The sequence below is a fragment of the Antennarius striatus genome, chromosome 6 (genome assembly GCF_040054535.1).
Source record: "Antennarius striatus isolate MH-2024 chromosome 6, ASM4005453v1, whole genome shotgun sequence".
Lineage (NCBI taxonomy): Eukaryota > Metazoa > Chordata > Actinopteri > Lophiiformes > Antennariidae > Antennarius > Antennarius striatus.
Genome location: NC_090781.1, coordinates 8,009,644 through 8,035,766, shown reverse-complemented (window position 1 = coordinate 8,035,766; position 26,123 = coordinate 8,009,644). Strand labels below are relative to the sequence as shown.

At 39.5% G+C, this 26,123-nt stretch overlaps 1 protein-coding gene across 5 annotated transcripts in view; it reads left to right on the top strand.

The window, feature by feature from the left end:
* LOC137597003 (syntaxin-1A-like) overlaps positions 1–26,123 on the top strand; it is a 54,146-nt gene that overhangs the window by 13,466 nt on the left and 14,557 nt on the right. For all 5 annotated transcript variants that reach the window (XR_011035597.1, XM_068317871.1, XM_068317872.1 and 2 more), the window contains exons 3-6: positions 3,147–3,246; positions 15,644–15,718; positions 19,434–19,507; positions 19,921–20,029. Coding sequence is in view for 4 of the 5 variants with exons in the window: in XM_068317871.1 (XP_068173972.1) it covers positions 3,147–3,246; positions 15,644–15,718; positions 19,434–19,507; positions 19,921–20,029 (358 nt within the window). In the remaining variant the exon portion in view is untranslated. The remainder of the gene's footprint in view (positions 1–3,146; positions 3,247–15,643; positions 15,719–19,433; positions 19,508–19,920; positions 20,030–26,123) is intronic.

The following is a 26,123-nucleotide window of genomic DNA, read 5'->3' as shown; positions in this document are numbered from 1 at the left end:
GTATGTGTCACATTCCGAGATGTAAACAAGCACCATAACATCTGTCAGCGTTCTTCTTTCATCCCAAGGAAACGCTCATAACACATTTCCAGAATCCTTCAGTGGATGATGCAAGAATGAAGTGAGCAAAAGCAAGAAGAACTCAGCCTCAAGGATATTTGTCAATCAGATAAAAGACAGATAAATTGGATACTGAGAAGAATCTGTAGGGTGTGACTGGTATGTAGTGGCCTATATACAGTACTGATGTACAATACACAGAAAAATGTCTTTAAAAATGGGATAAATGCCAGTTATAAAATAAATGAAGTCCTCCTGTGAGACTGTTGTCTTTTTAATTTTTTTTCTGCATGTACTTCAACCCATGGATTTTTTTTTTTTCATGCAATACATAATTTACCTGATGTCTTTTGAGACCTGAGAGGTTCATCTTCCATTCACTCGTGGCTCGTTCACTTCCTCTTGTCTTGTGCTCCTGTCTCGCTCTTCTTTTATAACTTTTTTTATATTTCTTCATTTCTCTGTTTTGCTTTATTTATCTCACACCCCAGTGTGTCTTCTGTAGCGCCTGGTCTGTCCCCAGCGACCTTCTAGAGCAAATTATGTTGTTATAAAAAACACACACACATCCAATCAGCAGCTAATTAAAGAGATAATGGGAGAATAATGACTCAGACTGAGAGGAGAAAAAAATGAATGTATGGACTGGAGGGCTGGTGGGTGTGGAGTTGGGGGGGGTTTAGAGCAGAAAGAGGGAAAAGGTATTGAACTGACACATGAAACTGGAGACGTCCATGGGGACAGAAAAACGGAGGCAGAGCTGTGGAGGTGAAGGTGTGGAGGAGGAGGAAATGATCAGCAGTGGATGACAGACGGAGATGAAAGCACAGACTGATTAAGTGACTGACAGATGTGGCCTCCTGCTGGTCCAGCTGTTGTCTGAAACAGATGCAACACCTCTGGGGACGGGGCGGCAGGGAGCGGGAGCGAGTGATAAGTGGGAATGTCAAACCAATATCTTGGTAGCAGATGATACCGTAAAGTACGATATGAAGAGATCGATGAAGTCCTGATTGAAGAGTTATTCATTCATTTATCTGCCTGACTGCTCCCTCCGCTTTCGTGGGTCATGGGGGTTGCTGGAGCCTATCCCAGCAGAGGTACGGGTATGAGAGAGAGAGGTGATGCTCTAAACGCGATGCCAGTATCGTGGAACCACACAAAAGACGGACAACCACGCACACACTCATACCTATGGACAGTTTGGCACGATCGATCCACCAGAGGTTCATGTTTTTGGAGGTGGGAGGAAACCACACAGACACGGGGAGAACATACAAGCTCCACACAGAACAAGACTTCAACCCGGAACCGTCTTGCCGTGAGGCGACAGCACTACCCAGTAGAGTAATTCAGTTCTTTAAATACCATATTTTACTTTCTGGACTCTTTAAAATCATATTTTATTGATATGATTTCCAGTTCCTCCCCATTTTTCTTCCCAAATGTTTTTTCACATCTGTCAGCGATGCTGCCTCATCACTTCTGTGGGCTGGTAGGCGCCCAGTGGCCAAACACTACTTGTAGAAACAAACCACTAGCTAGGTTCGATCTTCTTAGCCTTTTTGGCTTTACATCATATAACCCCAACCCACGATCCACCACTGTGGACAGGAAGCAGCTATGCAGTCTAGAAGAATTTCACATCGATGGGTTGTTCACGAGCTTCAACCGGTTTTACTCTCCACATTCAATCTATGTCGTTCAGATTCATTTTTTTTTCTATTTTCTGTTGCTATTTTCCAATTTTGCAAAGATGCACATGAAAACATTTCAACATGTCCCAATACACAGTGGGATAGTCGGCTCTTAAGGTGGAAACTTTATCAAGAGACCATGTTTCATATTTGTAAAACATCCTGTCTGCAATCCATTGAGACTATTATGCAGTAGTTATATCAGACTCCATTAGGGTGTGGGTGAACCTTTAAAACTTTTTCCCAGACAAAATCAATGAGAGATGCATCCACTGCTCACATACCACATGTAACTTTTCTTTTTTCTCGGTTCGAGTCCCACTCTTTGCGGAGTTTGCATGTTCTCCCTGTGTCTGCGTGGGTTCATGACCTGCGACAGTGGAGGAGGCGGGTATTTGAAATGAATGAATGAATGAATGAAACTCAACTCCACACATTTTTGACCAGCCTTCAGATGAGCTCTTCCCTGCGGCCACTCAAATTTATGTCAAAGCTGACTGCCTGCAGCAGAATCCTTCTATTGTAGAATTCCCCCAACTACCATCAATCAAATCCAGTTATACGGTGTTTTGTTTCTTCTTAAATTGGAAAAGATAAAGGTCACAATTAGAGGCTCATCAGGCAGGTTTTGTGCACACAGGAGACCGCTGCTCAACTACTTTGACAATCTCCCAGCTTGTAATTTATCTCCTGAGGGTCCCACGTCGATCTGGTGGCTCCACACCAGACGGCCACCCCCCAGGCGGGATTTGCTAGACTATAGATGGCCCATTATCATTAGTCTGCTACAGCGACTGAGATGTAGGCCGCCACCATTCTCTCTAATAAGACTGTATTCTGACATTATATGTAACCACTATTTCTTTTGATTTACTTTTGGGGTGGGGACAACACCTTTAGGATGAAATGGAATGCAGCCAGTTAGCGAACCTTGTTACCCAACATCCTCTCCACCTCAGTAATGCCCTTTGGCTGAATGGAAACGAATCCCCGCAGCCACATCCTAATGGACAGTCTTCCAGGAAACGTGGAGGCTGTTAAGCAGCAGATGAATGCTTATGCTTTTATAATGAGATATCCAACGATCAAGTATGGGTGTAATGTTCAGTTACCCACGTGTGATGTGCAACGGTTTGTTCCTCTGCACATTGACCGTCAATATCCGGAGTTGCTTCACAGTTTGTAAACTGAGCTGGAAAACTGTCAAAAGCATTTTATTCTTTCTGTAACAGCTGAAGATAGATAAATATTAAACTCTATACATGTCTGTGAATGTGTGCTCTTTCATTTGACACCGACACCTTCAGTTCAGTTTTTATTAATCACTGGTGTTTCTTCCATCAGCACTGAAGAGATCTAAGCTCTCTCTCTCTCTCTCTCTCTCGACAGGTAGAAGAGATCCGCGGTTATATCGAATCTCTGGCCGAGAAGGTTGAGGAGGTGAAGAGGAAGCATAGTGCCATCCTGGCTTCACCTAATCCAGATGAGAGTAAGAATGTCTTTTCTTTTTTTCAACATATTTAATTCCGTCAAAGTTGTTCTCTTTAGGGATTATATCTGAACCTTCAGAACTCTTAGCCGTCACAACATAATGAAGCTTCGAGAATAGTTTGAAGAACTATGGAGCAATACCAGGCTCGGCCGCTCGTGTGTTTTCTAAACGGATCATTTTGTTTTCAGTCTCCTTCTCTGACTCTGCATTTCTCCTCTGACTAATTCATTACAACCCATTAAACATGATGCAACAGTAAACACAAAGAACAGTTGACAAATGAGTCCAAAACGTCCTCGTCACAGATGGAGTCTTCCAGAAGGCAAAACAATTTCTGCTGAATGTAGATGAGCAAATAAGACATGCTTACTCATCCATGTTTACTATTATTATTATTATTATTATTATTATTATTATTATTATTATTATTATTATTATTATTATTATTATTATTATTATTATTATTATTATATTATCATTGCTATTTATGTATTTTTTTATTTATTTTTAAATATAATTTATTATTACACATTTTAAAAATATTATTATTATTATTGATTATTTATTTATTTATTTGTATGGTATATTAGTCAGCCATTAAGTTCAGCACACTGAAGCAGTTCTCCCAACTCATGACAAACCTAAATCTTTAATAAGAAGTTTTAATTTTCAGTTTGACTTTATGATGGCATCTACCTATCTGCAGTTGAAATGGTGAATACATCTTTTTTGGTGAGCAATTTAAGGTGTAATTACTCGCAGTTTCATTTATTAATTCAACCCAGACCGACCCTTTAGCGCACACACTTTTGATGATAACATTAAAATTTAATTTTGCAATGACTCACTAATGAGTCGGACAAGCTGTTAATGGAGAGGCAAAAAAGAATAAAGCCAAGTCTCTATTTTTGTGCCGTCATGGAACAATGGTAATAGTCTGGTAATAATGTCAGAATTCACTGAACAAAAGAAAGAAATGATTTCATTCTTTAAAAGAAATAAAGGAAATGAAAGGACAATTTGTCCAAAAGCAGAAAGGCTGCCTGTTGTTGCAGACTGAAAAAGAAAGTGGAGAACCTTGAGGATGTTGACAGCCATCATCTTTCTATCAACCAGTTCTTTTTGTCACAGTGAAATCTCTTAACATCCGTCTGGACCCATTTTCTTCACTTTTCTTCTTCCTGTCGGTTTCTCCTTACCTCGAGCCCTGCTGTTAACTCATCCTGCCATATTTCTTAGTCTCTCCCTGTTCCCTCATCTGTGCCGGATTCTACTCCCATCTCTGTTCTCTCACACATCTTCTTCTGTCATGTATCTCAGGGCATTGATCTGGACCCCCATTCTCATGAGGATAATCTTACTCACACCAGTAGCAACCTCTACCTCCCTACCCCCAATCCCTCCTCACTCCCCATCTTCCATCTACCTGGAAAAGAATCAATCTGCTCGCAGCATCAGAAGAGCACCACAGCGCGACGCAGAGCACAGATTAGTCCAGGTGCCGCATTCAAGACCAAAATTCTTCTACTAGTCGTGACTTTTGCGCCTGTAATCAATGCTCAGAGTTTGTGTGCGTGTGCATGTGTGTGTGCCTGCCTGATAAGTGCACATCAGTCACCAGCAGATGAAAATGTCAGGGTCGTTCATTATGTAGAGGTCAGTGTGTTTGTGGCTGTTCGCCTGTTGCTCTGTGGACACGTCTGAACACCCGATCAAATAAGCTCCCGCATCTCCTGAGCAGCATCTTGTATAATGTATGCACATCTGTGTGTGTGTGTGTGTGTGTGTGTGTGTGTGTGTGTGTGTGTGTGTGTGTGTAACTATCTCCCTATGACTAAGAATAACATGAAACTAACATAAATGAACCAAAACAAAGCAATAAAACACAACTATTATGATAATTATATTAGACTATTAGATATTTTTAACATCCAAACAAATAGAATTTTAAAAATCTCAATTTTGAAAATGGATCGACTGCAGTAAAATCTGGGACATTCAGGTGCCTCTCAGGATGAAATGTAATTGATGGTGTTGCCACATGCAAAAACGCAAATAAAAAATAAAAAGTAAATTTATAAATCATCCAAAAAGAATGATGTAATAAATGTGGGGCTAAAATATCTAGTCATACAGTTTCAATGAAGCAGAATAGAGGGAGTGAATTAACCCAAATTTAATCCACGGTGAAAGTCAAGGCTGTGTTCTTATGTGAAACAGTGAGAGTTCTGACATATAATGAGAGTACTTCTATTAAAGTGTGTTAAAAATATTTTTAAAAATGCTTTCTTTTCAAATTATTCTGTTTTTATGGTCAAATTTTAATACAAACCAGGAGGAAATAGGTTGAATTCAGCCACTCTTCTTGTGGGAGTGTTCTGCGTGTCTGTTAGTGTTACGGTGCTGTCTACTCACCAGTAGATGAACACAGCAGGTGTCAAAACGTTGCAGACGTGACTGGTTGTTGGATGACGCGCAGATCGACAGCCCTCTCAGGTTTTTGTGTTAGCGCTGCGCTGGCCTGTCCTTTTTTTTTATCGACGGTTTCTTCGCCGTCTGCCATCGTTTTCTCACGCCTTCATGCTGTTTATGTTGTTATTGTTGTGTCACGTGTTGATTGTGCAACCGAACAAAACACTTGACAAAGGATTGGCTGGTTGCTCGTCACATGTAGCACTGAGTCGCAAAAGGAGTTTGGGGGTTTTCTGTTAAATGATTGGCTGTAGACGCTTCATCAACAGAGTTTAACGGTCATGAGTCAAGTTCATCACATTTTCATTGTGTTAGTATTGAATCCTTTAAAGGTGAGTGATCAAACTATTTCAAAATTAAATTTCAACATGAAATACGACGTGTCTTTTTCCTCTTCTGAACGTTGCTGAGTTCTGTGTGGTGAGACGAAGCTGCTCGGTTTCTGTACATTCGTGGGTCGTTGCTCCTTTCAAATCAAACATCATCTCCTCCCTGATGAGAGAAAGTCTCCTCCAGTTCTGCTCTCACACTCGATTCCCATCTGGTGTCAGTCCTCCATCAGCCAAAACACAAGCCCTGAATATTAGTGTGAGACTTTGAGTGTTTGATATTGAGAGCGAAGATGATCACAGCATCTCCTGTCTGTTGCAAAAACGTCACGGTGAATCGCTCAATAAGTTAGATAATACTGTAAGGCCGTAAGTATTGTGTTTCTATCACAGTTTACCAGTTTCTTAATCAACCCCCCCCCGCCCCAGCCAACACCAACCTGGTCAGCATCACTTCAACCCCCAACCTTTTCCCTTTTCCTCCTCCTCGTCCTCCTCCCTTCTTCCAGGGATGCTTTTGTGTTTGCTGACTGCTCCCGTTGCGTAGCTGATCTTAATGCCCACACAGACTCAGCCCCTGTAATATTACCTTCTGCCCTACATTACCATTAGACCATATACCCCCCCCCCCCCCAAATGAAGCACGGCAAACCTTCACAAAGGAATTTCGCTGCTGAGAGTGTGTGTGCTTGTTTTTGCGTGGTGTTAAAGCTTTGTGTGTTGGTGTGGGCAGTAAACAGTAGTAGGTTGGTAATGATGATGCATTAAACCATCAGGTCGTAATGGGTATCGAACCCGTGTTTAGTCATGAACACATTCCTCTAATGCAGGAAGGGAAGACATAAATGCATTTTATATTTAGAAGTATGATTGAATTCACAGTGGCCAGTAAATAATTGTATTATTTGTTTTGTTTATTGACCTTGCACAGCACTTTATCACATTACTCTGATCGATGAGACTGTACAAGATAGACCTCACAGCAGAAGGCCGATGTTGTTTTATATGGTCTCCTTTCAGTCACAGGTCAGATACTTTGGGATTATTCACTCATTCCATTTGTCAGTGTCTCAAAGTCATTATCTGCAAATATGGATACATTTGACTTTTAAAAAAAAATATATTATTTTCATTATTTTAAAATCAACCACAAATGATGATCCAGGTAAACCAAAACAAGATTTCCGTCACATATCCCACTAAAGAACAGTAATATCAGTGACACTCAACATCATCGTGTAAATTTAGTCAAAGTGTTGGAGGAATTACTCGTTTTGTGAATTCATCTATCCTGCAGCGGTAAACGGAAAAAGTCTGAATCCAAATGATGATACGTAATACAGTAGACTTTTCTTTGGGATCTTGGTCTCCAGAAAATGTCATAATGTCATCATGTTCAATAAATATTTTGTGTAAATTTGTTGACGGACAAATAGGAGGAACAGATCATCGTTGGCAAAAACAGCCCCCCCTGGGAGAAGTAAATATAGAATAGGTGTAAATAGATCAAATAAAAGAAAAATTGCATTATCTCATGTTTTATTCAAAGAAACCCTCAAAAGAGTTCATTATTAAATCATAGCCAATTAGAATGTGTGAGAAATATTGATAGAAAGTCTTTGCAGACACGTCCAATTAAATGCTCACATTTTGATCTTTATGACTAGATTTGATTTGCATATCAAAGAGGTGTTACAATCAAGCCTGATGGGTCAGTTTGTTTTTAAGAACAGTGTTGTGTTGACTGACGTAGACTAATTGGTTCATCATTCATAACTCCTGGAATTTTACAAAGTGCTTCCTTAGAAGAAGACAAAACAACAGAGCATAGGTACTGTTTTATTTAAAAAAAAAAGGCTTAGACACATGATTCAAGATACTTCAATTATAAGAATAGTTATACATTCTCCAGATATTGATCCCTGTGATCTTAATGTGATCTCCTTGTTTGTATATGAAAAACATTTGCGACAAGCCGGTGGCAGTAATTTCTTGCAGTGTCTTGACTGCACAGACAATGTGAAAATCAATGCAATACTTAAGTTAGTCGCAGGACTTTGATTTGTTTTTTTTAAATTTCTTTTCCAACTTCTGGCAAGAGAGTTTTGGATCAGCTGTAAAATCAAACTCCAACTGCTGTTAGTTTGGAATTTAGTCCAGAAATGACTGAACTAATAATTTCACATGAAAACGATGAATTAAATGTGTGTGTTTCATCTTTGCATTTTAACTCCGACAAAAGACTAGTGTTTGATCCTTGGGTTTAGACATATGATGAAATGGGTGGCACAGTCGTGACACAAGTACAAAATTCACAAATCTTGTTGAATTACCACCAGTCCACTTTGGCTCTTCTGTTTGAGACAGAAGATCTAAGCACAGACACACAAGAGTTTATTTTGCAGCATTTCTCAGTCTGTTTTCACCGCCGCTGAGTGTTTGCTTATATCTTAGCCTCCACTTTCCAAGGAGCATCTCTCCTCTGACTCCTGTAAGTCCTCAGTTTGCAGCTCCAGAGATGCTAGTTTTAATTGTGGCCTGCAAGTGTTACTATTTCTATTGTCACTTTTGGCTGAGTGTGCCTCCTCCCTCTGAGAGCTGCTTGCCAAAGCTCCTCCACCTTCAACCAAAAAGTGTTGTGTAAGTTCCCCCAGCTCTCTTTACTCCCTTTGTTCTTCCTCAGTCATCTTTTGTCTCTGTTTCACTCCCTTCTCCTTTCCTCTTACATCTGTTGCTGCAGTGTTATAAGCACTGAAAACTCTTTATGCTGTGGAATAATTATATCCATACTAAAGTAACTTTTCTGGACTTTCTTGGAAGATATTAGCAGTTGTCTGAGAGACATATTGGTTTACGAGCAGAGAATTAATCTGGCACAACAAATACTGTACGTATTGATATAATTCATATAACAACACCTGCTGCAGAAATAATAAACAGTATAAATAGATTTCACAGGTTGAATTAAATCTTTTGTGAGTGTAGGTTGACATGTTCATCCAGTCAGTATTCATCCAGAATACGTCAAATGTCACGTATTCTGGATGAAGGAAATGGATTTTCAGCATAAAATGATGTGATTTAAAACAGCATTCAGTGTAATAACATTAACTACCTGTTAACTAACTAATAATAACCTCAGCTATTTTAAAGGGACATTTTGTAATACTAAAGAATACAATTATATGCAGCTGAACAGTCTTTCCTCTTTACTAAAAACCTGGCTCCATATTTCCCACAATGCAATTTGATCATGGATTTTTTAAAATGGTAATAGCCTATGTATCCACAACCTGTTACCCTGACACAGATATGAAGAGTGGGTTGCTTCATCCACAGCTAAATGGATGGATGGATTGGAAAATCCACTATAGAATTCACTTCATTATTTTAATTGCTTTAGTTGATGCCCAATCAGTTTGTGGGAAGGTTTTTGTCCATTTTTGCATGAACTCCCTTTAAAACATACAAAGTAATCAACAAATGAAACACAGGTGAAAACATAACAGCAGTGGCAATAAGTAGATGAAATTTCACCAGTTTTGTTAAGAATAGATTGCTGTGTTTATAATAATATTTAAACTTACTGATCTATTTAATTGGATGTTATTTGCCCGTTAGTGTGTCACAGTTCAGTTCTACTCTAGCTATGTCTATACAATAGATCTCAGGCTCATCATTGAACACAAAAAGCAGAATCAGTAAGACAGATATTAAAGAGCTGTTTTAGTCCCTTACTGCAGTCAGCCTGTGTTTTCTGTCAGAAAGGAACGGACGAGGAAGTGTGTTGTCTGTAGTTTAGTGATTAAACATTTCATTCAGTCCCTACTGTATCCGTGCAGGAAGGCAAATATTAGTACTGCTTGAAGAATGACCTCAGACTCTAAAACATCAGACAAGTGGACTCTAGACTATCAATAAGTGCAGTAAACACACAAAGACTGGTAATACATTTACAGACTGAGCAGGAAGGCACGGAGAGATGCTGCAAAGATGTGGGAAAAGATAGATGTTTGTAAATTAGATTTTGGAATGTCAAAAAACTGACCTCTGGTTACAGCAGAGCAGACAGACTCATCGCGCTGTCTTGTCCGGGTCATGGTACCCTGACATTAAATGGTCACTTGAATTTTCTCCTGATATAACCAGAGAACTGTTTTCATCCGAGTGAAACACTGAATGCTGATTGTAACGGTGAAGATGAAACTTGGATGAGTTGGTTGGATGCAGTTGAATTAGTGTTGCTACTGCAGAACCAAAGCTTGAGTAGTATTTAAGCTTAATTTAATAATGGTAACATGTGATCGGGGTTCCATCATGCTACAGGCTGTGAGTATCGTGCAAAGAGATGATCCAGTGTTTTAGCAAAGGCTGTCTGAATGTCATTAAATAAAACCAGAGCTACATTAATTTGATGCCAATCACAGCAGATATAATAAAGTAGTTGAGATACACAATTAGGAAAAGTTTCAGGTTGAAAGTAACTCTGCCTGCTGTGTGAAAAGAAATTGTAAATGTCAGTGGCTTTTTTTTTTTTCCTGGTTAAATATAGGATAAAAATATTTCTGCAGAAAAAGTGTAAATGGTGGATTAATGAGCAGCCTAGCTCCATATGGAGGGAGCTGCGTCCACCCCCCAGCACCTACAGTATAAAGTTTAATCATTAATATGCTGTATGTATTTTAAGCTCCTTCAGGCTGTTTGGTGTGCGTGTGTGTGTGTGTGTGTGATCAAACAGTAAGATACAGTATATCTGCATCTATCACACACCAGTGAGGTCCCTTAAAACACAATGTAATAATAAAAAAGTACTGCTGAAAGATATAACAACCCAAACTTTTAGTCTTTACTCTGTAACATAACAAGACCTGAGGATGTCAGCTGAGGATGCTTCTGTTCAGACACATGTATTACAGGCCGCTGGTCACATCCTGCTTCCGACGATCTGCTGTAACTAAAAGTTTTAACCTTTAAGTAGGAAGTGGCGACTGAAGAATGTCTGCTTGAACCGCTGGACTAAACATTCCACAGCTTGTGAGGAACAAACCGGCTAAGCAACAAAACATCGTCATCATCACAGAATTTTGCTCAGAATCATGTTCATGACCTTCAAAAATGTCAGGTCCAAGTTTTGTTGTTTATTTGTTTGTTTGTTTGTTTGTTTGTTGCAAACCTGCTGACGGAAGAAACAAACCTGTGGAATTTTATGACAGCTGAATTGAATGATCAGTGATAAATCAACATAAATTTAATTAAAATACGAAGAACCAGCTCAAGGCTGTATCTTTTTAAATATTATGGTAGTCATCATTCTGTTTCATTCACAGACTATTCTTTCATCATTTATCTCGGCTGCATTTCTGCACTCATGTGTGACGTCTCTTGCGTTGTTCTTTTGTGTATACAAAATCATTCATGCTTGAAAAAGAATACGGCATAGAGACATAAAAAATAGAAACAATTCAATAAATATTATGGAAACACTTTTTCCTGCACTCCTTACCTCCACATTTCCTCCACTTTTTATTGCCTTGTAGTTTCTCTCTCTCTCTCTCACTCCTTTTCCTCTCCGCCACTTTGAAACAATCTGAAGTAGGCGAGAGGACCGACTGCACACATCGCCATAGCAACACAGTCTTAATGATGGCAACTAGTGTGACCTAAAGATTGGATTTCAGAGCATCTGGAAGAGGGATGGGGTGTGAAGCAACAGCTCAATTGACTCCTCAGTTTTGCCCACTAATTTGCTTTACCTCCCACTTCTCCCTCTATTTATTCATCAGTGTCTGCTGCACTCCTCCTCTTTCTAGGCAGCCAATAATGAGGCTGAATTGTCACTTGATGGAGCTGGTTGGCCCCCTTTGTTTGGTAGCCGTGAAGAGGAATCCAACTCCTTGACACACATAACTACACACACTCGCAGCCAAAAACTGGGCTTGACCGTTGTGTCATCGTTTCTGTGATTTCAAGGCAGTCGACCTCACAGCCGGAAGTTCCCGTGGTCACAGGGAGGATCTTTGGAGTGTCATACAGTTCTAGGGATTTCAGACGTGCAAATAGTGCAAAGATGAAAACACAAGACACAGCATGGACATACACAAGATGTTGAAAGACAATCCATTCAAAATGAAGTAACCTTTATTTAAACTAGAATAAATTGCAGTCCTAAACAAGTGCAACAGCAACAGCAGATACAATCTCGCACTCTCTCTCTCTCTCTCTCTCACACACACACACACACACACACACACACACACACACACACACACACACACACACACACACACACCGTCTTCATTTTGTCCTGAGAGCCGCTTCCCACCTCTTCAGATCCACCTGACAGAATGCTTTATGCATTTCCTTTTGCAGGGTCACGGACAGGAGAGATGTTATTTAAATATTAGCCAAATGTAAGTAAATATATCTACCAAAAATTAGGAAATGTTTTAGAGTTACTTACGTACTTTCTTTCTTCTTGACTTTTCATATCTGGCATGTAACATTCCCCACCAGTGCAGCTGTTCTGATGAGCTCCATTGTGATACCTTATATTGTATATGTATGTACTGCAGGCTCCATATACATTAAACCATGTAAAGATACTACTGTATACAACAAATTCTTGTTGAATATATAAAGGTATTATTCCATAGGACAATGTGGTTAAATTGGGTCTGCACTCATGTCCCAAGGCCTGGAGACCCTGACCATCTAATTGCACCTGGTTTGACATGTATCAAGGATGTTCTTTGCACTGTGTTAGCATCCAACCTTTATTATTATTTGTGGTCACCAGTGTCATGCATACAACAAACGTTTTTGTTCAGGGACTCAGAATCTCAGCAGATCTCCTGTCGTGTCAGACGCTGTGGTGTGATTGTTTGCTTTTGGGATGCTTTGAAATACAGTCTGCAAAAGTTGTTTTTTGAATGAATGAATGAATGCTTTTATTTCGGTTTTTAAAAAAAAAAGACATTATTTACTACATACTTGATCAGTCACTAACCTAACAAGAAATAGGCTGAAGCCCCCAGGCTTATTTTTGCATATCCTGTACAACCATAGGAGTTAATCACAACGAAACATCAGGACTAATAAAACATTACGAAACACATGATGGCTTAAACTAAAATATCAAATTTCATTTTTAGATTTTAAGCTCTTCTTGAAAACTAACATAAAATTATACGTCTTTATTTCCTCATTTAGTCCGTTACATAGTTTGACACACAGAACTGACACACATCCGTGCTTAAGATTAGTTCTGACTGTAAGTTTCAAACATTAGCAGCTTCCTTGGGTTATAAACCCACTGTCTTAGCTTAAACATTTTTTTAATACAAACAGGAATCGCCTTTATTACCACTCAATACATCATTTCAAAAGTTTTTAAATGTGTAATGTCCAGAAATTTAATGTGTGTAATCTTATAAATATGGTAGCTGATTTGCAGAACCTCAGTATCCGGGGTCCACAGTTTGAGGGGGTCTTTGTGATACAAGGCCATAACGCTAAACCAGATCTTGTGACCCTGACTTGTCAACCCATACCTGTGTGTTTCTGATTGTGAACCTCAACAGTCTTACCTGTGAATGTATAATAAAATGCTTTAAACTTCAACATCTGTGATGTAATCATTAAAGTGGTCATCCTGCCATCAGAAGGGCGATGATCTGATGCCCACATCCCATCTACATGTTGAAGTGTTTAGGGGATAGTAAGATGCTTAATCTAAATTTCTCCCATTGGCTGGATGTTTGAGTGCATGAGGGTTTGAATTCACGTGAATATCTTGTTTATGTAGAATAAAATCAAGTAGAAATATGATATGATTACATTTGGAAACAAGAAAACCATCTCACCACTAAAAAAACAGAACAAGCTCCATTCTCCAGAGATATTACTCCTGAACAAACCTGTTTTTTTGCAGCCTGATCTAAAATGATCTTCAGTTAGTTATCAACAGGACGCTGTTTGTCCACTGGTTTGTCCTGCCGCGCTATTTGTTTACCAGCCTGATGTTCAGTGGTGTGTCTGTTAAGCAGATTAAACGCTTGTAGTACTTTGCTAATCGATGTGAAATGGGTTCTTTATCTCCAATGAGCTGCTGTAGTTTCTGGTTATTATACAAGGTGGTCAGTGGATTTATGCCAGCAAGCATTTGGAATAAGCTGCTGATTAGGATTCATATGGCACATGTGAATTCATTCTGAATGAAAGGACACTGTATTTGTGGATCATCCACTTTCTATTGGCTGGTAATGAGTTTCCAGCTCAGTATGCTAGACGGGTGGGACTGTTCTGTGTCTTCAGAGTGTCTCAAACTGACATAAAAAGCATTCTTATAATGTACATTTTCAATGCAGCATGGTTTTTTTTTTTCTTCATCTTTGTCATTTATGCAGCTTTCTCAAAAGTAGGTAACAAGCAGAAACAAACTCATAAGGAAACACTGCAGACGCGTTTGTTTCACGAGTTTGACGCAAGCACCTTGATGAGCCATTTTTTATGTCTACGGCTTCCTGGGGCTTGTTAAGATATGTAGATTTGCTTCTGTTGTGGCAATAAGATGATGAATGACTTTCTCAGTTCCTTGCAATGTGCTAAAATTGGTAGTTGATGCTCCAGGGTAAAGTGTCTGTAATAGAAATTGTGTTACAGTGCTTTTATTTTTCCCTCTCCGTCCTCTCTCCTGAATTTAGATTTTAGGTTTTGATTTTTTTCCTCATTTCTGTGCAGTGAAATTTATTTTGCATGAAAATTCCTTTTATATTTACAGGACAAAATCTCGGATGAGAGTTGAAATTCTGGGATACTTAGGAATCGCATTAATCAGGTTTTCTCCCTTCAGATTTTCTATGCATGGTAGCCCAAATGCACCTACCTCACCAATGGTAGGTAGGTGCATTTTGTTGCCATTGAATTCCACCATGATCTCACACACAGTCAGTTCAGTCAGGAAAGGCTAACTCAGTGCACACATCCACTCTGATGCATTCTCAGTACTATTTTCCTGCTATGATGTGCGTCATCTGTTAATTGAAATGTCAGCTGTTCCGATCACATTAAACTGATTTTGTCATGCTTTCAGGTTCTGTCAGTCATCACACTTTCAAACTCTCTTTTGTATTTCTGACCCTTGACCATAAACCTTTTCCATTTAAAAATCTAAAATCATGTTACACTTGAATCCTTCCAATCTGGCCAGTTGTGTTTCGATAATGTTCCTGCTTCTAATAATACTTTCATTTTGTTTCTGCCAAAATTGTGCAGCAATCCATAGGGATTTTGTTCATTTGGTCATCAAATACCCACAGCTGTCCACTTTTATCTCGCCATATATTCTACACTGTGTATGTTTGAAACTCGTTAAAATGAAAACAGTTGGAAGGTCAGAGAAATAAAGATTGCTGGTAATCTATAAGAAAAACAATGGTCAAAGGACAGCATTCACCGCTCTGGAGAAAGGAACAGAAGTCATTCTGTTCTGTAGGCATTGATTGTTTGACGTTGTCTGGCATAAAGGTTGTAAGTGGGTGATTTGGATTGTGTGTAACTTTTCAATCTGCTGTTCACTTCTTCTCTTTCATCAGAAACTAAGGCGGAACTGGAGGATCTAATGGCAGACATCAAGAAGTTGGCCAATAAAATACGCTCCAAGCTAAAGAGTGAGTATAATTCTTGCAATTTCTTCTCCAAGAGCCGCAACTAATGAGTGTTTTTTGCATTAGTCATCAATCAAAGCCTTTGTTTCTGTGTGTTCAAGTAATTACACGTCCATGAAAAATTTCAGATACTGTATTGACAAATTGCCAAAAAAGTATCTTAGATTGGAAACAAAAGCAGGATGTGTTTGAAAATTCAACTAACAAATGTTTTGCATAATAATCGACAGTTAATCATTTTGTGGTATCAGCTCCCCCCTGAGGGTTTTTTTTCTGCTTGAGCTGAAGAATTTAGTTCATTGTTAACCATTCAGTAACTCATGGGAGCAACTGTTATACAATCAATTGATTACATTTCTTCTAACAAGAGATCAGTCGGCTGTTTCTCCTCATGTTACACTCAGGTTATCGGCCCATGGGTGTGACAACAAGAGATCAATACATTACATACAACAAAGGATGACACAAGAAAGTGAATAACAGGTTAATTAATGACCATGAACAGTGAATGGCGTTGATCCTTTTTGGTGCTTTGTGGGAAAGGAGGCAGGGATCAAGTGAGACAGAAGGTGAGGTATGTAGGACCTAGCAGCCAACAGACAACTCAGTTCCACTCATGGATTGTGTGCTGAAGTGGAGCAGAAGCACACACAGCTTATAGTCACACAAAGTGTTTAATGCCACAGTGACATTCTGTCAAGTAAATGAATAGGAAGAACAAAGATCCAAAAGCATCCAAAAGACTCATACACGCATTAATATATCTATCATATATCCTATTATATATCAATAAATTCTACTGTGTGTGTGTGTATATATATGTATATATGTATATATATATATATATATATATACAATATGTATATATATATATGAAATAAATCTGCGTGTTTGACATGTATTATTTGTTATTTATCTAAAACATTCTTTTCAACGCTCTTCTTGTGAGCATTAATATTTTCCAATCAAAACAGACATTTTTAGTGACACAATCATGCCTGTTTTTGTAATTATAATTGTAATTTTGTAATTGTAATTTGACAAGATAAAGAAAGAAAAAGTGCATGAAGAGGACTCTAACACTATGAAATGTGCAAGAAGCAATGAATTGATTAGGACAATAAAAGATGATCAAAATGATCATGTACCAAAATTAAAACCAAAGACAAGGCAAGAACAACAAGAGTCACCTGAGGACAACATATCCCACCAACGCCTGTTTGAATACAGAGCATATGGATAAGATGAAGTCAGCAAAAGATGTATAGGAAGGGTTCTAAGGTTGGGGCAGTCAGAAGATAGCTGCCAACCTGTGCTGGACGAAGGTGGAATCAATTCTGTAAAGGAATGGATGTGGGTGATGAAATTTAAAGTAGATATGAAATCCAGTGAAGGGAGAAGTTGAAAAAAAAGTTGGCCTTGAAAAATTCTAGCCAGTTGGTAAACAGACAGTTTTGGTATAAGACCTGTAAGACAGGCTTTTTCCCAGGTGACAGTGAGTTCAAGGTTTTCACCAAGTGGGAATGGCAGAATGTTGTGCCTGAAAACAATGGAATATCTGAGAATCCTGTTTTGGGTTTGGGATTAGAGTCAGCTGTGACAAGATATTATAACTCCAAAAATGTGGGCCCTGAATTTAGAATTTTGTGATTAGAAGACCAATCGGGCCAAGCAAAGGGAACATGACAACCACTAAACTCGACCACATCTTCATAAAAACAAAGAAAAAGCCATATCAGGAAGATGGCAACTATTGACACAGTCACATTTACATTCTGGGTACATATTCCAGAATAAACCTATCATGGAGAGGCAGGACAACTGCTGTTTAATTAAAATATTTACAGTCAGGTTTTTGCTTGTACAGTAATGCAAATACCACAAAAAGCCACAGTACACAGAACAATAAGATAACAGCCCATGTCTCTCACCCACAGCTTGTATGCGCGCACACACACACACACACACACACACACACACACACACACACACACACACACACACACACACACACACACACACAGTGTACATGCACACACAGGACATACAGATGAGTTCTATCAGGTGGAACATGCACTGCATCGCTCCGTTGTACCCACAGTTGTACCCACAGGTTACCTTTGTGTAGGTGTGTGTTTGCCTTCTGTATGTTTATTTTATGTGGATGTGAGTCCGCGACGTCACCTTTATTAAAATGCACCCAATGACCATTCTCAAGAACAAGTTAGCATTGCATGGTAGATTTCATAATGTGGTACAGTAATTAAATCTGTTTTTGTGTGATTTCACATGGATGATAAAATATTAGGTTACACAAACCGTCTATACTAACCATTTGTGGGAAAGATTTGAAAAACAGTTTAAAAAAAACAAACTTTGAAAGCTTTGACTTTAAGGTATTCTGAAGCCAGTTTTGACCTGTACAAAGGAGGCTGTCAATGACCTGGACAATATTTTGGACGACTTTAATTTATTTTATAATTAGTGGAAAAAGGAAATTGACAGCAAGTTCTCAAAATAAATTGTGTGTACCACTTAAAAACAGATTTGTTCAGACAACCAAGTTTTGTACGGTGCCTTTCAAATAATTCATATCAGTGTTTAACAGACTTGCTCCTCCAAAGCACCTTTGCCTTTGGTTTCTCTGGCATTTTTGGATGTGGAAACATGCTCAATAGAAAGTTTTCTACATTACACTCAGGTATTTTCTGAACTTATGTGATTATTTGGTCTGGCAGTGTTATGGTTGCAAATAAAACCCAAAAAAGTCAGTTCAGTCATTCAGAGGTTTGCCACAAATCCATATAGAATATTAGTCTAAACTTTAAACTTCTGATATTCTATGCCATTTCTGATGTGAAGGGAATAAAACAACACGGAGGCACCTGAAGGATCAGGATCACTAAAGTGATAAATCCTGTACTGATAATTTAATTTATCAGTCATATGATGAACAAACGTGAAATCGTTCGTAGGATTTTAAATGTGATTTTCTGTTGCACAGTAAGTGAACCTGTTTTCGCTGTTAGATAAATCTCTTTGCATAAGCAAGGACATGTTTGGTGTGTACAGAGAATCAGCCACAGGTTTAGGCATCTCACAAAGTGCTTCTGAATGTGGAGGCGCTGGTGCAGTCGTTTAATCTCTGTGTAAACAGGAATAATGTGGTCAAATGTAAATCAACATTACTTCTCTGTGTCATTCAGTCTTTGAAGCCTCACAAGCTTCAGAGTGACAGCCTCTTGTGTGTTATTTTCCACTTCCACTAGCAGCTCTTTGACTATGGCTCTCTGAGGTGTATATATTAAGAAATGTTTCAAATTAAACAGGTTTTTCCTCAATAAATTATAAAGGTAGTTTGCATTTTGAATTTTTAAGAAATTACGTATGTACTCTAATGGGCTGAGTTTGGAAATGACTATTGAAAGAACATTTTTAGTGCACTTATGGCCCTGATTACAGGCTTCTCACAATAAATACAATTTCCCTAGACCTGTTAAAAGATAATTTTGTGGAGAGTTTTATTGCGCACTGCAGTAGATTGAGTTTAAAAATAGCTGCTTAAAAATATTTCTATTCGAATTATGATGCTTAAATTGAATTTGTACATTAGAAACAAGCATCGTGTGGCACAGGATGTGATTACTACGTCTTCTGGTTGATAATGACTTAAGCAGAACAGTCTCTAATGGAGCGTGTATTTTGTGCATCTTTTCAGGTATCCAGCAAACCATTGAGCAGGAAGAAGGACAGAACAGGTCATCAGCTGATCTGAGGATACGCAAGACACAGGTGCAGCGCAGGATATGTATTACAGATATTGTATTATGGTCATATTATTGAGCAGCTATTGTCCAGCTGTACCCTAGGAATACTAAGATGTATTCCCAATAGAACAAGCACACTATAATTGCTTTTTGTTTGCCAAAATCTTTCTGGCATTGGCACTACAATCCTTAATTTATTCAAAAACATATTTTCTTTATTTTGCATACTCAGTTCTTTGAGCATCTCTCTGTTTTGTTGTATTTTCAGTGTGGATTCAGTACTTTGAATTAGGCTGCTCCATGGAATTGACGCGCTGCTACACTTAATGACTGCTTGCACCACCTCACCTCCTGTACTCCTCTACCATTTTAATGACTAATTAAGTTGTTTTCTACAGTGGAACTGAAATGCTTTCTTTCTCCTCCCTGTATCTCCAGCACTCCACGCTGTCCCGTAAGTTTGTGGAGGTGATGTCAGAATACAACACCACCCAATCAGACTACAGGGAACGCTGCAAGGGACGCATTCAGAGACAGCTGGAGATCAGTGAGTAGAGCTGAGAGACAAAAGCCTTTTCTCAGTCACTGGTTATTTTCTTCTTTTTTTTATACACAGCTTTTCATGAAGATTTTGACTGGACCCACTAAGCACAGACTATGATACATGCAGAAGGAGCTGCGTGAGGAAATAAATGTGTCACAAAAGATCCAGCTTGGAGAACAATGGCAGAAAATCATTGTGACATCCTAACCTTTCTGCTGGTGTTGTGATGCAGTACAAAAGATTTTATAAAATCGAATTTCAGGGAAGGGCTATATTTTCATTTTTGAAATCATGGTTTAGGAGAATCATGTGAGTTTTTTTGGTAATTTCTGCCCAAAACAACTATTTATTTCTTATTCATTTTGCCAGTTGCAGGAAATTTGTGGGAAAATTCTACGTTTATACTATGTTATCCTTAGCCTAAGCCCTGTCTTAATACTTTGATGTCTGTGCCCACATTCTCCGTCACTCGGTGAAGTGTCAGAATCACAACACCTCTGCAGGATCAGCATCACTCATTTTTGGAAGAGCATTACTGTCAATGCTTAATTCTATAAGTCTTTGCTTGGGAGTTCCAGAAGGATAAATCTTCAATATAACATCTTACTTGCACTGTAACCACTCTGTAACCACTGTCCAAACATTTTATTGTCATGCCTTTAAATCACATTAATTGGTTCAGGTAACTTTTTCAGTGTTACATTTATATTCCCACAAAGTGGGTGGATAGAATTGCAGTGACTTTTTTTGTCTATGTGTTGGTTAATGTGTACGTTACACATCAAAATGGAGAAGCTGGCTTAAAAATGAAACTTTTTCATGTGTAATTCAATTTAAATTTTGCTCAGTGAATTTTCTCAATAACTTTAGAACACAGAACAGAGTTCTCTGATGATCATTTGATAGTCACTCACTTCCGTCTCCAACGTGTGGTGATCAGTGGTGGGCGGTCAGAGCCAGCAAGGCCTTCTCTGCTGGTCTAACATAACCAGAAATCATAATATTTCTGATAAAAGTTAATTATATTTCAATGCATTCCCCTAAATAAATATATTCAAATATATGTATAAATATATAATTATACATTGGGATATAATATGACATAGGCCAACACTGGGTCCGTGTTCTATTTTTAGGTTAGAGAGGTTTTATCCAATCAGAATTCTGCTAGCTTGTGTTGCCAGGTTGAATGAAATCTGCCCAGGACCTTCAGAATATAGAATGCAGGCCTCCCTGCACTGTGAGTGAACGGGAACATATAGTTAATAGACAAATGCGATAGCCAATAAGGTCATGAGTTGGCCTTCTAGGATCGGCTAACTAACCCCCACATTGTCCTGACATGTATGTGTCATGTGATTGGATACTCACTCTGAGAAGGTGGGGCTATGCAGACGCTGGAAAATAGCCTGTTTTGTACATGATAGAGGTGATGCGACATCTAGTCGTGTGTTAGTGTATGTCTGTAATTCGTTTCTCTAGCTGTGGTGTAATAAATGATGGTCAATTCAGTCGGTTTTGTCCTGTGACGTAGTTGTGTGACGTCTATAAAGGAGTGGCCGCGGGTTCTTCTGTGCCAGTGACAATAAAAAGAGTGGGGCTGACGCTGGTTTTTGTCCCATTTGAGAGAAATTACAGTCCAGAGCGCTATATTGATGGCAGCGGTGGGAGCTTACAACATAATGGGATGTATTTATTCACATTTGACTAAGGTGAACATTACTGAAGGCCTAGGTGTGAAATGCACGGCCCGTCACTGGTGGTAGTACAACAGCCGAGGGCACAGGTAGCGCCTCAGCTTATTTAATGTTGAAGCTTTATATTAGCATAGCTGCTTCTGTGTTGAGCTAATATTGGAAATGAAAATTTGATTGTGCACATCTATCATCATCATTTCACTTCATTTGTGTTTTTAATGCACATTAAAAGCAAGCATGATGTGGTGTCAGATGTTGACGACTGTTGTTATCACTGGTATTAATGGAGGTTTTAACTTGTGTGGTAAAACATATTTAACAGCCGCTTCACTTCAATTTATACAATTTATTATGCAACCGTGCCTCAGCGGTAGGATGGTTGACTCCTTGTCAGATGGTTGGTGGTTAAATCCTCAGCCCTGCAGCCCACATATCGATAAGTTACTGAGCCCCTGATTGCTCTCAGTGGCTGTTCCACTGGTGTGTGGGTGATGGTGTGATGGATAACACTCCTAAAGAGCAGGTGGTCCCTGTCACCACCACCGTATGAATGTTAGTGTGAAAGGGTGAATGCTGGCTAGAACTGCAAAGCACTTTGAGCAGTCAGTCAGACTAGAAAAGCTCTCGATAAGTTCAGTCCTTTTACCACTGATCATTATACCCCGGGGGAAATCTTTTTGCAGCCAAGTAAAATACAAAAGACTGAGTTGAACATGAATATATAACCCATACTATAAACAAATGGAACATAACCACCACTGTAACTCAGACTAAACAATTTACTGTACAGGAGTGACAGATTGACATAAAACCTGGAGTGCATCCAACCAATCATCTCCTCCAGGAAACTGGGGGATATAAACTTTATTCAGTTTGTCTGCATCCTGTCTACATTATCTTGAATCTGTCTGATATAGTGTACCAAAACAACCACCCTCACACTTTTCCAAGACACATATATCACCCTCTTCCACCCATATTCATACTCATGCCAGGTTGCTGCTGCTTAGAGTTGAGCTCCTCTCACTCCTGTCACTCTGCAGGCAGGATTGGATTTGACAGCTATTAGTTGCAGGCGTCTGGGACTCCTGGACCAAACACAAGCACGGCTTGTGCAGTGTAATCCTACCAAACTGCACGACACCAGCTGCCCCCTAAGAGTCATCACGATACATTCCTGACTCACCTTATAGACAGAGATGCAGTTGCTCAAGTGTATTCAGGAAAGATCACTATGACTCATTCAGTGGTAATTGCAGAGGAGAGCAGGGACACTCATATTATAGACTAGGCATCAATGTAATTTCCTCTGGCCATCTGTCAGTTCAGATTGGACTGCTACAGGTTTTTAAGTGTGAGCTTGAAAAGAACAGCAGTGACCAACATAGTGCGGTCACTGCATGTGCTTCAAGGGATAAACCTTCCTCACACCTGACTTCACTTTTTGAAACTGATTTTCTCTGATAGAGTTGAAGTCAAGATGATAAGGCTTCAATAGGACTCTTCCCATCCAAATTTTCTATTATCTATTTTAATTAAAGACATTGGAATTCCTTTAAGGTGATGTAAGAGAGTTGTGTTTGGTTTGTGCTGATGTCATTGACTTGTTTTAATGGGAATCAATCACATTGTGTGGCACAAAAGGAAATCCAGTCTGGTCTTCAATATGATTGATGTTTCCTCTGCTGGGATGTTCCTTTCTTGTTTCACTCTGGATTCAAAAACTGAAGAAACAGAAAAGCAGCTCGATGACATACTGTCAACATATTTCAACATGTTCCCTTACACAGCTCACAAGAGACAAAACATATTTTCATCAGCCCTAACAAATCTTTCTGGCACTTTTTCCTCTTTATATAAACAAAATGGTCGCACTTGATCACCAAAAGACATTTATTTTAAAAAAATCACGATATGCTAAGCGTTTCTTCTATTTCTGCACAATACACTATATTATAAATCATTATATCCCCACCTATATATTTGAATAAGCTCACTTGAAAACGCTGTCACCTTCTGGCGTCTACCTGGAAGTTTGGGCCGCTAGTCGAGTTAGCTCTGGTCTTCACTTTTGTCCGTGTCTCTCACTCACAGAGCCGTTTTTGCTTCAACAGACATAGCGGTTTATATTCTTTGATTGTGATGGACCTCACGTTGTCATGTGGGGAACCCCGATGCTTTCTTCACCAAGACTGAACTCACGAAATCTACCCGGATGGCCGGACCGTAACACAGAAGCGGCCCCCGTCTTCGTGTTGATCGTCCCACACACACGGAGCCATTACGGCTTCGTCGGACACAGCAGTTTGTTTTCTTGTGACAATGAAGAAAAAAAGGGAAACAAATGAAGTCTGATATTATTGTTTTATCGTAGAATTTCCACGGGTTCCCGCTAGTTACTGTATTTTCTGATATCTTTGACACTAGCAGGAACCCGTGGAAATTCCAAGATAAAACCATAATATCAGACTTTATACCAAACATATGAAAACAAATATATTGGTATTATAAACCAAGTGCACCCAACGTAGTCAAAAACAACATGGTGACGTAACGACTTTGTGTTGGAAAATCATGGATTGTGCTGGGCATGCATCGCAAAGCTGTAGATGAAAGTTAGCAGGCTAACTGGAGAAAGAACGCTAACTAATCGTGAGATTGGGAAAAGATAGATGGATGGATGGATGGATGGATGGACGGATGGACGGACGGACGGACGGACGGACGGACGGACGGACGGACGGACGGACGGACGGACGGACGGACGGACGGACAGACGGACAGACAGACAGATAGATACTTTATTAATCCCAGAGGATTATCAGGCATTACATAACGAATAAATACTGGATGAACACCAGGAGAAAAAGAAACACTGACATCACAGGACATATAACAAGACATACACTACACTAACAGACACATGCAGCACTAACAGGACTTATATACTAAACTATAACTAAAATATAAACAGTATAAAATTAAGATATAAACAGTATCAAATTAAATTAAATCCATTCAACCTCACCACCTCCCCCCCGCTCCTCCTGAGAGAGTCATTGTACCCCCTGATGGCACGGGGCACGAAGGAGGACCTCAGCCTCTCTGTGGAGGCGCTGTGTGACAGCAGTCTGCCGCTGAAGGTGCTTCTCTGCTGGGAGAAGGTGGTGTGTAGGGGGTGCCTGGTGTTGTTCATGATGGCCTTAACTTTAGACATGGTCCTGCTCTCCAGAAGCGTCTCCACAGAGTCCAGGCTCAGCCCGACCACTGAGCCTGCTCTGCGGATGAGTCTGTTAAGACGGTCCACATCTCTTTTCCTGGCCCCCCCACCCCAACACACAATGGCGTATGACAGCACACTGGAGACTACAGACTGATAGAACATGAGAAGGAGCTTAGGACAGATGTTGAAGGAGGCCAGCCTCCTCAGGAAGTACATCCTGCTCTGTCCGTTCTTGTACACACAGACCGAGTTGAGTGACCAGTCCAGTCTGCTGTCTAGCTGCAGTCCCAGGTACTTATAGTTTCCTACCACCTCCACCTCACTGCCCTCGATGATCACTGGCTGTGGAGAGGGAGGTGCCCACTGGAAATACAGAACCACATCCTTCGTCTTGAAGACATTGAGCTGGAGCTGGTTCTGTTGGCACCACTCCACGAAGTCAGCCACCAATGCCCTGTACCCCCCCTCATCACGAACATTAAAGGAAAAGGCACCTGTTAAAAGAGCAAATGGAAAAGAATATTTAGAGAAGTGATAGTTCTGTTAGCTGACTACATGAACAGAACTGTATGTATTTACTTAAAGACCATTTTTGTCAGATGCCTGAGGAGCATTTTGAATACTACACTGATTGTTCCATTGCAAACGGAAACCATAGCTGGACAGACTGTTCGAGCTAGCCAGCCAGTTTAACTCAGAAATAGGTGGGGACTGTTCCTGATAATGCTTTCCACATTTCTTTCCTATGACTCTACTCGTACTTGTAGAATATATCCTCACATGTCAGTGAGCTTTAAGGGTGTTTTAAAGTACGGTAATGAGATATTAGTCTTTCTCCAGCCTCACACATAACAGACAGAAATTGGTGTTATGTCAATACAAAGCAGTACATACGCATGCTTCAAGCAAGGCTGGACAAGTAGTTGAAGTAAATAGGAATTTTTATTCGATCAAATTATGACAATATTAGTTAGAAATTATTTGATCTCAGATCTTTTCTGGTGTCAGAAAGTCTTTTGCACTGAGATAGTTCATAGAGATTGAGATCAATTGAAATTTGTCCTTAGCAACAGCAAGATACTGTATATATCCCCTGTCGGAGTCCAGACACTGGTGGCGGTGGCTGATGACCCTGGTAAAACTGATTAATAATAACGGTGAATCTTGAATGACTGGG